The sequence below is a fragment of the Bos mutus genome, chromosome 7 (assembly GCF_027580195.1).
Source record: "Bos mutus isolate GX-2022 chromosome 7, NWIPB_WYAK_1.1, whole genome shotgun sequence".
In the NCBI taxonomy this organism is placed as follows: domain Eukaryota; kingdom Metazoa; phylum Chordata; class Mammalia; order Artiodactyla; family Bovidae; genus Bos; species Bos mutus.
Genome location: NC_091623.1, coordinates 91476525 through 91487738, shown reverse-complemented (window position 1 = coordinate 91487738; position 11214 = coordinate 91476525). Strand labels below are relative to the sequence as shown.

Below are 11214 nucleotides of genomic sequence, written 5' to 3'. Positions count from 1 at the left end.
TGCAAAGAGTCAGACACAACAACAATTTTTTGAAAGCTACTACTTAGGCAAAAGTGCAAGTAAGAACAAATCCAGGAAAGAAAAGTGTTCTTTGAACCAACTGTTCTTCAAACCAACTTCCTTCCGTTGGTTTTAATTCCACTTCTTGGAGTCAGTCAAGGAAGTCTTTGATTTCTTCAACAAAACATCTAGTTAAATATCTTCAGAGCATCATCTTATCCTCCACATTTTCTCTTCAGCTCCAGCATCCATCCAGCCTCTGGACAATCATTTATTGAGAATTATTTATTTATTTAGTGGAAGCATGGAGCCCTAGCCCTCAGACCAGCAGGGAATTCCCTGAGTATCATTATTGATGCACCATTATCTGGCTGGGGAATAGGATCCGGATCTTGTCCCCTTCCTTATGGGACAGGTTAGCTTCTGACACCTACATCTTTCTCATAATATGAAAGATAAGGCAAGTCCCCAGGAAAAATCTATGCTCTTCCCAGAGTGTCTGCTCAGTTACAGCTGCCCAAACTATTTTTGTTTTTTCTTTTTTGGTGGGGGAGGAGGGCTTGTTTTTGTTTGTTTGTTTTGTTGCACTTATCTGCCTGGCAACACTGTTAATCCTGTAAGAAACAGCTCTGTGTCCTACTACAGGCCTAGCTGTTTCTTTCTCTAGAGCTCCCACAAGTCCTTATTTTCTCCTGTGTAAGAATCCTGTTCACCATGGACTGTAGTTCTGTGTCTGCGTTTGCCTCCCCCACCTCCTAGAGTACTTGAGGAGCTATGTGATGGTCACATCAGCATCCCGAGGCTTGGCATCAGCTCTGGCACTTGGTAGACAAATGATGGATATTTTTTGAATGAAGCTGTGACTTGGGAACTTTGCAGAACCATTATTGCCCCTCTTAACTTGGAGTGTCTCCCATAAGATGATGGAATCTTTTAAATCACTTTTAAAAATTGAAGTATAGTTCATTTATGTTACATTAGTTTCAGGTATACAGCAAAGTGATTCAGTCATTTATATATATATATATATATATATATATATATATATTCTTTTCAGATCCTTTTTCATTACAGGTTACTATAAGATATTGAATAGAGTTTCTTCACTATACAGTAGATCTTTGTTGTTAAGGTGATGGAATTTGCTGAGGAGGCAGGCTTCAGTAGCCTGGGTCCTCTGAATGCAGAGACTCTGCTGAAGACAACAATGAAGGGCTACTGCTACAACCTTAGTGGTAGTGTTGGGATTCCAAGCCTGTTTGTCTGACTGCAGTCAGTTGGTATATTTCACACTGAACTATACTCATATCTTGGTCGTCAGGAATGTCCCAATGACATGGTCTGGACTTTAGGCATGACTTTGGGTATTAGGACATGCCCAACAGGACATACAGGAGGCAGTGTGGTCCAATGTGGGCTCCTTGTTTGGAATGGGGAAAAAGGGAAGTGAAAATTCAAATGTTTTTATGTAGCTCTTTGCCCAGAAATCTAGAAGTTCAGACTTATAAGGGCTCTTTTAAAAGTATAGCCCTTCTGAAACTGAAGGCAGTCATCAACTAGATCTTTTGAACCGTAACTTGCTTAATAAATAATATCATGTAATTTGCTTTCACCAATCAAGCTTGCCTTAGCCTTAATCGTTCCTGCAAATTACATACCCTCATGTAGCTTACACAGTATGTCACAAAACTCCATTAATACCTCTTTGTGGGTAATACCTCTGATGTACGGATCGCTATAGTAATGGTTCCTTAAGCTGATTTTTCAGGAATTTAGAGTCAGCTCTTGTCCAGTTCACATTCCAGCTGATTAAGACTGCTTGAAACCACAACCCTCCAACCAGGTCTGTGTGAGTGCTGGATGGATGGCCTTTTGATGTCAGAGGGCCAAAACTTCACCCTCAGACCATGCTAATACTACCATTTTATGAATGTCCCTCCCATGAAGAAGCATGTAACTCAGATACACCTGAGCAGAGTACTGATTACTCACCTTTTTTCCTGTCCCCAATTACCTTCTTCTGCACCTCCAACCAATCTATACCCTTCACCCATAAATATCCTAAGCCCCTTTCCATGGAGGAGGTAAATGTGAGATCTGTTCTTCCTGCTCCTCAGATACCTCATGAATAAATCCTTTCTACAAACTTCAGTGTTTCGGTGTTTGGCTTAATTCCTGTTGGCCAAACGAACCTGGTTTGGTAACACTTCCCCACCCTCTGGGAAATTCGCTTTTCTTTTCTTGAAAGAGTAGGTGAGTTACTAATTAATCCTCATTCAACATAGGTCCAGCTTTTCCTTCCTAGGACATAGGAATTGTGCTGGGGAGAGGGCAGGAGAGAGCTAGGTGCAAGTGAGAAAATTATATTAGGAATATATGGTTTCTCAAATGTCAGCATAGAGAAGTGGAAACTAAGAGAGTGAGGCACTAGGCCAATGTGTCTCTGTTCAACACATAGACTTCTCTACTTTTAAGAAAGCTGTTACTTTAAAAATTGTGAATCACCACATTGCACACCTGTTACACGTAACATTGTACATCAATTATACTTCAATTTAAAAAAATCTATCAGGATTACCTTCTCCTAAGACACACCTGGAGAAGGCAATGGCAACCCACTCCAGTATTCTAGCCTGGAAAATCCCAAGGACAGAGGAGCCTGGTAGGCTGCAGTCCATGGGGTTGCTAGGAGTTGGACAGGACTGAGCGACTTCACTTTCACTTTTCACTTTCATGCATTGGAGAAGGGAATGGCAACCCACTCCAGTGTTCTTGCCTGGAGAATCCCAGGGAAGGGGGGCCTGGTGGGCTGCCGTCTATGGGGTCACACAGAGTCAGACACGACTGAGGTGACTTAGTAGCAGCAGCAGCGAGACACACCAAAGCTGGCCAATGAAGATTTCCACTGTGTCTGTAACTTCCCTGGTGGTCCAGTGGTTAAGACTGCACTCCCACTGCAGGGGTGTGGACATTCAATTCCTGGTCAGGGAACTAAGATCACACAAGCAGCAGGGCCAAAAAAAAAATCTGTTACTTTCTTAATAAACACATTTAAAGAACAAGTCAGCAAAAAAACAAAAAAGGACGTGGGGGGGAAGCTGTTCTTTAGACCAACTTCTTCTCTGGAACTAGCCCTTGGAGTTGATCAATGAAGTTTGCAGTCTCTTCCACAAAATATCCAGTTAAATATCTGAGGAAATTCAGGGAGTTGAACTTGGGTAATAGGAAGTTAATAACAACCACCAAGACTAGAGAAAAGTTATGGAAAGTACCCAGGCTGAATCACTGGGATAGGGGCAGGGGACATTGAGAATCCTGGCCTGAGGAACTGGGGATCTCCTTTTCTCCAACCCAGACAAGCCTGGGGGCATCTGAGTCATCTGAGCACTGCCTGGGTCAGAGGAATAGAGGCCTTGCAAGATCCTTCCTGTTATAGCCCCTTTCCAGGCAACATCCTTCATTGCGAAATTTCCAGGAAGAGTAGCGAATGGGGTGGCTGGGAGGAAGAAAAGTGGGGAGTGACAGGGTTCAAAGAAGGGGGAGCAGAGCGACATCACAGGGTTACATAAACTCTCAGAGGCTGCTAAAGAGTAAAGACAGATAGGTTTGTGGAGGCTGGAAGCCGGCGTGAGCCGCTGTAAAGGAAAGAATCCACAGTCCAGTCGACAACCAGAGAGAGAGGCAAAGGCTCTGAGAATCTACCGACTATGGTGAGAGTATGTTCTTGGGGCCGAAGCGTGGGCTATTTGGGGAACCTTAGGAACAGGCTTGGGCCGCCCTGACCTCCGCTGTCTTTCCAGGTGTGCGTGCCCTACCTGCTGCTGCTGCTGCTGCCGTCACTGCTGCGTGTGTCTGCGGACACAACAGAACCCTGCGAGCTGGACGACGACGATTTCCGTTGTGTCTGCAACTTCACGGATCCGAAGCCTGACTGGTCTAGCGCCGTTCAGTGTATGGTTGCCGTCGAGGTGGAGATCAGTGCCGGCGGCCGCAGCCTGGAACAGTTTCTCAAGGGAGCCGACACCAACCCGAAGCAGTATGCTGACACAATCAAGGCTCTGCGCGTTCGGCGACTCAAGCTGGGCGCTGCACAGGTTCCTGCTCAGCTTCTGGTCGCCGTTCTGCGCGCGCTCGGGTACTCTCGTCTCAAGGAACTGACGCTTGAGGACCTGGAGGTAACCGGCCCAACGCCCCCGACGCCTCTGGAAGCCGCTGGGCCTGCGCTCACCACCCTCAGTCTCCGTAACGTATCGTGGACAACAGGAGGTGCCTGGCTCGGCGAACTGCAGCAGTGGCTCAAGCCTGGGCTCAGGGTGCTGAACATTGCCCAAGCACACTCGCTTGCCTTTCCGTGCGCAGGGCTCTCCACCTTCGAGGCGCTCACCACCCTAGACCTGTCTGACAATCCCAGTCTCGGCGACAGCGGGCTGATGGCAGCTCTCTGTCCGAACAAGTTCCCGGCCCTCCAGTATCTAGCGCTACGCAACGCGGGGATGGAGACGCCGAGCGGCGTGTGCGCGGCGCTGGCGGCAGCGAGGGTGCAGCCCCAAAGCCTGGACCTCAGCCACAACTCGCTGCGCGTCACCGCCCCGGGTGCTACCCGATGTGTCTGGCCCAGTGCACTAAGGTCTCTCAATTTGTCGTTCGCTGGGCTGGAGCAAGTGCCTAAGGGACTGCCCCCTAAGCTCAGCGTGCTTGATCTCAGCTGCAACAAGCTAAGCAGGGAGCCGCGGCGAGACGAGCTGCCCGAGGTAAATGACCTGACTCTGGACGGAAATCCCTTTCTGGACCCTGGAGCCCTCCAGCACCAAAATGACCCGATGATCTCCGGCGTGGTCCCAGCCTGTGCGCGTTCTGCCTTGACCATGGGGGTGTCAGGAGCCCTGGCGCTGCTTCAAGGAGCCCGAGGCTTCGCGTAAGGCCAGGGGAAGAGAGGGAAGAGGAATGAATTGGCTCAGATTGCCCTGGCTCCGGGAGACCCTCGCCAGGACATCTCAACCAACCAGCCTTCTGCCCCATCCTTATTAAAATCTTAAACAGCAGATCCGTGTCATTGACTCAGCAGATGTTTACTGGGCACAGTGCTGGACAGGGAATCCATTATACTTAAACTTTCTTCATCCTAACTTGCTAGAAACCGTACCCGCCCTACCATAGAAAAGAACTACGGGGGCAGAAGGGGTATGGAAAAATTGAGTGTCTAGGGCTGCGTGGTTTCCCTGCAGGGTTTCCCTGCCATTTGGGGTTTTCTGAACAGATTACTAGAACCTGTGTTAAAGGATGTTTGAATGGTAAACATGCCTGGAAGGATACTAAATGTTTCCTCTCTGGTGCATTTTCCAAGAGCCAGCTCAGCTGCTCCCTCTCCAAGGTAATAAAACCCAGAGGCATTTGCTTATTCTTACTTTTTTTTTTTTTCCCTTCAACCCCCAGTGAGGAAAGACAGCTATGCCACTCATTCTACCTAAGCTCTGAGGTTTATAATTTCAGGGTTGCTCTCCTGTAGTGTAGAGCCCCTCTGCCCACAAAGGTACACTGATTTTCACTCTGTCAGGTAATAACGGGGGAGCTTGAGAATGGGGAACTGATGCAAGATGCTATAATTTAACCTTCTCTGAACCAGAGATTTTGCAATTATGTTAATATACAAATGTATGATTGTTCTTTGATTTGCAAACAGTATAACATCTCAGGCCCTTCACAGCTTCTTTGGACCCCTGCACACGGCAATTAACAGTATATGTCCCCTGAACCACATCATCTCAGAGACCCAGGACATCAACCAAGAGGGACTGTTCCTTCTAAGGGTTCCTTCTTCACCACATCAAGGAGGTAGTCACGTCCATAAGGGATCTAGATATGCCTCAACGGGGACCTGAAGAGGAGTGGGGAGAGGCATGTAAACATAGCCCTTCTCCTGCCTGCCTTCCTCCAGTGTCCAGAACCACACAGATAGTAACAGAGAATGCACATTATTACATTGAAGGGAAAGTTACACAGGTCATCAGACTCAAAGAATCACAGGGACAGCTAAATAAACTGCCAATCTGTGTGGCCAAACCTCACTGGCTCCATTTTGTCAGTTTCATCTTAGGCCCACAGTCCTGCCCCCTCCCCTCTCTGCACAACTGAGCTTTACTCTATTCACAAGGAGTGTACCCAAGCCAGATAATTTACCTAATTAGCTTTTACTCTTGCCTTCATCTGATATGAAAACGGGAAGAAAAAAAAAAAGAAAACTGGAAGGATGCCTTTTGCTGACACAGATGGTTAACAGTCATGAGACCCTCAGGGAGGAAAAAGCCCAGGTTCCCTTGGATGCAGATGTGCAGCTTACTTGGTAGTCAAATTCTGTTTTTAGCCTTGACCCCTTTAAATCTCAGGTATCCCCGTCTCAGAGTGCATCTGTGAGTGCATCTGGATCTTGGCTGTATGTAAATTCACAACACCCAAATTATGTAAGTAACATGGCTGTATGTCAGTACCCACAATAAACTTCAAACTGTACTTTATGGAGTTGCCTGCTTCGTTTTTTCATCTCAAAGTTCTTTCTCAGTCTGATGGATATTATTCAATATATCTGCTTCCCAACATTTTGCATGTCGATAGTTTTCCCAATACCATTTTTTGAAAAGACATTGAATGGACTTGGCCCCCTTCTTGAAAATCATTTGACCGTGTGTGTCAGGTTTTATATCTGGGCTCTCTATTCAGTGGTGGTTGTAGTGGTTTAGTCATTAACTTGTGTCTTTTGCAACCCCATGGACTGTAACCTGCCAGGCTCCTCTGTCCATGGGATTTCTCAGGCAAGAATATTGCAGTGGGTTGCCATTCCCTTCTCCAGGGCTCTTTTCAATGCTACTGGTCAATATATCTGTCTTCATGCCAGTACTATACTGTTTGATATGAAATCAGGACATGTGAGGTCTCTAATTTTATTCGTCTTTTCAATGTTGCTTTGGCTTCTTGGGGTCCCTTGAGAGTCCATATGAATCTTAGGATGGATTTTTCTATATATGCAAAAAAAAAGCCATTAGGTTTTGATAAGATTTAATTAAATTTGTAGATTGCTTTGGAGAGTGTTGATATCCTAATAATACTGTCTTCCAATCCATGAACATGGGATGATTTTCCATCCACTTGAATCTTTTTTCATTCTTGCAGCAATTTTTTTAGTTTTCACTGTACATGTCTTTCATCTCTTTAATTTCCAAGTATTTTATTTTATTTTTTGATGCTACCTTAAATGGAATTGTTTTTCTTAATTTCCTTTTCAGACTGTTCATTGTTAGTGTGTAGAAACTGCTTTATTGACAGACTGTCGGGACTTTTATCAGGTACTCTTGTACTTATTTTGGCTGTGCTGGGTCATCATTACTGCATGCAGGTTTTCTCTAGCTGTGGTGAGCAGTGTCTGCTCTCCAGTTACAGAGCAAGGTTCAGTAGTTGCAGCGCGTGGACTCAGTAGTTGTGGTAGATAGATCTGCTTTGCAGCATGTGGGATCTTCCCAAATCAGAGATCAAATGTGTGTCCCCTGCATTGCAAGGCAGATTCCTAACCACTGAACCATCATGGATGCCCCAGGTACTCTTAACTACTCATGCATAGTGAAACTGAGAGAAACAGACTTGGGTTAATTCCTACTTCCAAAGGCCCCTACATTGGACTTGTCTACAGAGAGGGTTGCTGACCTAAAGTCACCTTGAAGTGACGCTCAAACAGAGGAAACTGCACCTACACCAGGACAAGAAGAAGACAACATCAGAAGTAGACAGCTTACCCAAGGTGCTAGACCTGATTCATATGATCATTGATCTTTCCTTGACTTCTTGGACCTTTGCATATAAATCAAATGTTTTTCTATCACGGGCACAATCCTACGCTTGTTTTTTAAAAAATCAATCCAGTTGTTGTGTTTATGGCCAATAACCTGTGTCTAGTACTTCCAGATTACCTTGGTGGATTTCTCCACTCCAAGGCTCTCACTAGATGACCCTTAGGAAATTTACCTTATTTTAAAATTTTTTAGAAATTACTTATCTGGCTGCACCAGGTCTTAGTTGTGACACGTGGGATATATGATCTTCCTTGGGGCATGAGGGATCTCTAGTTGTGAGGAGATTTATTTTAGAAGAAAGAAAGTTCAGTCCTGTCAGACTACTCTTGATATTACCAGGTGGGATCCTCTCACCTGGCCAATAAATAATACCTGTTGTGATCTTCGCCATAAATATGAATTTTCCTCTAAAGTTACTCAAGCTTAATCAGAGCAATAAGCAAAAATTCGTGAAGGAATAAAACTTCCCACAATCATGGGATGGATTTATGTGGTTAACACCAGGCTGTGGTCATTTAAGTTTTAAGGTCCCCACAGTTGCAAGGGGTCACTCGTAATTGGGCTTCCCTGGTGGCTCAGACAGTAAAGAATCTGCCTGCAATGCAGAAGATCCTGGTTCAATGCATGGGTTGGGAAGAACCCCTGGAGAAGGGAATGGCTACCCACTCCAGTATTCTTGTCAGGAGAATTCCATGGACAGAGGTGCCTAGTAGGCTACAATCCATGGGGTTGCAAAAAGTCTGACATGCCTGAACTATTAACACTTTTATCTTGGGAACAATTATATTATACTAAGAACAGCCAGCCTAGCAACACTAGGAAACTGGACTAAGAGGCTTATGGAAAGTGCCAATTAAGATTGGTACAGAATAGACTAAGTCAGACGACCTGAGGATATACTGGGCTACATCTAATGCAAGTTTCTGGCTTAATTTTCACTTATGATTTTAATAATACTGCTAGCTATGTTATTTATACTTTGCCTGTTTCACAAGATTAGATTGTTTTTTCTTGCATAGCTAAATGTGTGGCAGAGTCTCTGACAAAAATCCATAGTTTTATATGAGATCAGTGATTGTAATAGAGTAACTCTAGATATGGGAAGATACAACAAAAGGGAATTTTTCCTAGACCATATCATATTAGGAAGACAGGTGGTCCAGAGTCCTTTGATTACTGTTGGTAAGACTTAGTCCAGTAACAGCACACTGAGTAGCCTATCAGTGAAATCTTCACCAGACCGAGGAATGAGTCTTCCTAGCACCATGGGACAAAGTGGTCATGAAATGCCTCCCAAATATGGTTGAGTTTGTGACCATGAGGAGGCCCTGTCAACTACAAATTGGTACTTGCCATCTGCCTCTACAAGGATTAAATCATGTGCTGCTGCAGTGGCTGATTTTCAATGTCCCCTGAAAGGAGTTCAGGGTGGAGAGCAGAAATGAGACACTCTGTGCTCAGGGAAAAACTGGCAGGACAGGTCTTCAGATAGTTGGATATTGTCAGGGGCTGATTCTATGAGCCTAATCCTTGTATCTCCTTATATTTAGAAAAGCACCAAAATCCTTCATGGTGATGACTGTTCCTTTTGACTAGCAGAAACCTTCCGGAAAAATATGTGCTTGACTGCATATACTCTCCCTTCACCACAATCACATAGATGCTGACCTCCCCTTCCTCTCTAGAGCAGTTTCTCAGAGCTATCTGAGGTGCTGTCTCCTGGGATGCAGTCCTCATTTTCCTCGAATAAAACTTAACTTGCAACTTTCTTGTTGTGCATTTTTTTAAGTCAACAAGACCTGGAATCAAAGAACACTGGGGATTAGAACACACAAACATCAAACTATAAATACCTACTTGTGCTTAGCCATTACTACCAAAAGCATCATTTTTTAAATAAGCAGATGTGTGTCAATCAGTGCAAAATACAATAAAGACTTGTTAAAACAGAACAGTACTTTGTCTCAATGGCTATATAAAGGAGGTGGTTTTGTTTTTGTATACATCTGGTCTGACAGCAAGTTGTATTACGCATTTAAAGCAATACATGCCCTGAAAGCTTATATTTTCAGTTGTGTACTGAAATCAGAGACCATCTTTTTTTTTTCTTTTTATTAGAGCCATACTAGTGAGTATGGGAGAAGGCAATGGCACCCCACTCCAGTACTCTTGCCTGGAAAATCCCATGGACAGAGGAGCTTGGCAGGCTGCAGTCCATGGGGTCACTAAGAGTCAGACACGACTGAGCGACTTCACTTTCACTTTTCTGCATTGGAGAAGGAAATGGCAACCCACTCTAGTGTTCTTGCCTGGACAATCCCAGGGACGGGGGAGCCTGGTGGGCTGTTGTCTATGGGGTCGCACAGAGTCGGACACAACTGAAGTGACGCTGCAGCAGTGAGTATGAGGAGAAGGCAATGGCACCCCACTCCAGTACTCTTGCCTGGAAAATCCCAGGGACGGAGGAGCCTGGTAGGCTGCAGTCCATGGGATCGATACAAGTCGGACACAACTGAGCGACTTCACTTTCACTTCTCACTTTCATGCATTGGAGAAGGGAATGGCAACCCACTCCAGTGTTCTTGCCTGGAGAATCCCAGGGACGGGGGAGCCTGGTGGGCTGCCGTCTGTGGGGTCGCACAGAGTTGGACACGACTAAAGCGACTTAGCAGCAGCAGCAGTGAGTATGAAGTAGTACCTCATTATGTTTTTGATTTGCATTTCTTTAATTACCAAGGATTTTGAGCATCTTTTCACATGCTTGTTGAGCTTCTTTTAATAAATATCTATTCAAATTTTTTGCCTAGTTTTAATTTTGTTTATCTTTTTGCCTTTCAGTGGTGTATAATGATGTTGAGCATCTTTTACTGCATGTATCTTCTTTGGAGAGATAGCTATCCAAATCTCTTCCTCATTTTTTTCTTGAGTAGTTTGTCTTTTTGTTGGTGAGTTGTAGGAACTCTCTATCTATATCTTGGATACTAGATCACTGTCAGACATATAATTTACAAATATTTTCTCCCATTTTGTTGGTTTTCATATTTTGATGTACAAACATTTTTAACTTTGATGAAATTCAGTTTATCATGTTTTCTTTTGTTGTGCTTGCTTTTGGTATCATATTTAAGAATTCACTGCCAGATTATGTCATGAGGATTAATTTCTCCATTTTCTTCTATGAGTTTTATAGTTTTAACTCTTAAATTTAAGAAATTGATCAGTTTGAGTTAGTTTTTGTGTATGGTCTGAAGTAAGGGTCCTGTTTCATTCATTTGTATCTGGATATTCAGGTGTAACAGTGCCATTTATTAAAAAGATTAATCCTTCTAATTAGGAGATAGATGGCCCCAGGCTGAACAGTTTCTCCCCTGTGGAC

General features: G+C 44.4%; 1 protein-coding gene across 2 annotated transcripts; it reads left to right on the top strand.

The window, feature by feature from the left end:
* Positions 1-3490: 3490 nt before the first annotated feature.
* Positions 3491-6512, top strand: CD14 (CD14 molecule). Of its 2 annotated transcripts, none has more exons than XM_005900225.3 (2): positions 3491-3716; positions 3801-6512. In XM_005900225.3, exons 1-2 carry the CDS (start codon positions 3708-3710, stop codon positions 4917-4919), a joined length of 1128 nt encoding a protein of 375 aa, XP_005900287.2. In that variant the 5' UTR covers positions 3491-3707; the 3' UTR covers positions 4920-6512. The 2 variants fall into 2 exon arrangements, with proteins under 2 accessions (XP_005900287.2, XP_014335073.2); XM_014479587.2 differs by having other exon boundaries at positions 3493-3710.
* The last annotated feature ends 4702 nt before the right edge of the window (positions 6513-11214 follow it).